Source organism: Apaloderma vittatum, unplaced genomic scaffold (genome assembly GCF_000703405.1).
Source record: "Apaloderma vittatum isolate BGI_N311 unplaced genomic scaffold, ASM70340v1 scaffold36154, whole genome shotgun sequence".
NCBI classification, from domain to species: Eukaryota; Metazoa; Chordata; class Aves; order Trogoniformes; family Trogonidae; genus Apaloderma; species Apaloderma vittatum.
In genome coordinates, this window is record NW_009712732.1 from 17,656 (window position 1) to 20,052 (window position 2,397).

General features: G+C 48.8%; 1 protein-coding gene across 1 annotated transcript; it reads right to left on the bottom strand.

Annotated features, from left to right (window-relative positions):
- Positions 1 to 258: 258 nt before the first annotated feature.
- TOR4A (torsin family 4, member A) lies at positions 259 to 1,827 on the bottom strand. The gene has a single exon (XM_009868101.1). The coding sequence runs from the start codon at positions 1,825 to 1,827 to the stop codon at positions 259 to 261; it is 1,569 nt and encodes a 522-aa protein (XP_009866403.1).
- Between the last annotated feature and the right edge of the window lie 570 nt (positions 1,828 to 2,397).

Sequence of the window (2,397 nt, forward strand, 5' to 3'; positions counted from 1 at the left end):
TTGCAATTAATGGGAGGTTTCTTGGGTCTCGTTGCCGGTGCCTTACTCACAGAACCTTAGGAAGAAGTGAAGCATCTAGAGGAGAACAGAGACCATGTTGCAGAGGAGCCTGGGCTGCCATCCCTCTACCACGACAAGGACGGAGTCAGTGCAGGTCTGAGGAAGGACACCTTGACCACAGCCTGCTGGAACATGCTCCTCCGTAAGCCCAGAATTTTGCAAATTCTGAGAGCAGGGCTTGGCCTCTGCAATGAATCACTACAGTAGGTTTACTTTGGCCACAACCTGCTTGCAGCCCATCCTGGAGTACTGCTTGTCCCCTGTAGTGTAGTAACTGAGCTGACTCGCTAAATTTTCAATATGCTTCTGGTCGGGATAGAGCCCTTCCCTCCTCATCTCCTCTAGGAAGCAGTTTATAACATGACTCTTCTCCAGCAGAACAAATGGGACGATGTCTGCCGATTTCCAGAGAGGGTGGGCATCAATCAGTACGGGCTGGACAATGCTCAGCAGTTCTTCAACTGCCCTTTGCTGATGCAGGAGCTCAGCAGACGCATTCTGGATAACAAACTTCGTTATTTCCCCACCTCCTAAGTTGCTTATTAAAACGTAGATGGCGTTGAGGAACTCGTTGGTTTGATTGGGTTCAAAGAATCGGCTGAGAGTATCCAGCAGGACTGGAGACATGAGTTCAACCTCATCGAGAATAAACAACGGTATCTTCTCTTCTATCTCAGCTCTTGTAACCATGTCAGAAATCTTCTTCGACAAATCTATTTCACAAGTAAGAGGAGCCACCCCGCTGGGGCAGTGGTGCATGGCAAAGTACTGAAGCACGAAGTCATTGTCCATGACGGAACGAAAATGTTTGGCCAGCAGCCAGCCAACGTGACTCTTGCCAACTCCCGTCGGGCCATTTAAAGAGATTACTAGAGGTTTGTTGTGTATGTGGGTAGCCAGATAGTCTTTCAGTAATTCCATAATACTTTCCACAGCAACCTTCTGCCCAAATACTTCCCGGTGCATTGTTTTCTCCAAACCATCCAGGTCGTATTTTTGGAGGTTATCATCCAGGTTCTCTATTGCATTGAGAATTTGGAAGAAGATAATGACGATGAGCAAGAGGAGGCAGCGCTTCGCCTTGCTCTTCTCCTCGGTTGGGAGGTATCTCTTTGTTTTATCTGGATACAGGACTATCCTAGATTTCCTTCGGTTCTTTTTCCGCCTGCATTTTTTCATAGCATACTGCTCTACGGACGTGTCAAAGGTGAAATACTGGGATGTTTCAAAGCTGCTCTGATTAAAGAAGGACATGGAAGGGCCATACAGGCCAGTTCGGTTCAGGGAAAGCTGCCTTTGAAGCAGCCTTGTGTGTACAAGCTCTGCAGACTTTTCTCGAGGGAGGTCTAAATGCAGACGGCTTTTCTTTTGCACCCGGTATCGCCGTCGCAGGCGGATGATGGCCCGCAAAGGAGAAGAAATAGAAGACATTTTCTTCGAAGCAGCAGGGATTTCGGTATCTGGCACTTCTTCCCCATCACTTTCAGAGCACGATGCCTCTTCTTTTGCTTCACTCTTGGCACAGGGCATTTCCCCTTCCGCATCGCTGTCAGTGCCGGGCATCTCTCCTTCCAGGCTGCTCTCAGCACAAGGTGCCCCTTCTTTCGTGTTGGTCTCGGCAGAGGGCATCTCTTCTTCTGCACCACTCTCAGCACAGGACGTGTCTCCTTCGGTATCGCTCTCCACAAGGGGCATCTCTCCTCCCAGATCATCCGTGGCAGAGGACACTTCTCCATCCACCTCAACCCAGGGCAGATGTCCATCCATCTCGTCTGGTTCTTATAGCCCATTTACATCATTTTCTTTCTAAAAAGAAACAGAACAATGTAAAAATGAATCTTTGTAAGATCAGGAAGAGACCAATAACAGCCAAATTAGAGAGATATCCCACTTCCTAATGGGCAGAATAATTACCTGTAGCAATCACCAATGGAAAGGTGTCAGAGAGAGTCTTTCAGACCTAATTCAACTTTCTGGAAGATGCTCTAAACATGCAAAACTACAGACGAAATGCAGAGTAAATAAATGCAAATTGATGCATATCACAAAACCAAGTGTGCTTTCACGCACAGAAGGAAAGCTCAGAGCTGGCTGGGGCCAAAGCCAGGGGCTCTGCCACACGCTGCCACGAGCAAGAGGAGAACGTGGGGCGGACAGACCCACACTCTGAACCAGAGCTGCCCAGCCCTGTTTCCTCACATCTGCTAAATTAAAGCAAGTCACAAATCCACACCTCTGCGCCACCATATGCACCCGTGCAGGCACACACCCCTGTGGAAAACAAGTCACTTGTGCCCATAGAGACCTTCCAGGGCATCGGAGTGTGCACGGGAGCCA

Bases quoted from the DNA above. Each gene is read 5' to 3' on its own strand.
- TOR4A (XM_009868101.1), bottom strand. From the start codon at position 1,827: ATGGATGGACATCTGCCCTGGGTTGAGGTGGATGGAGAAGTGTCCTCT.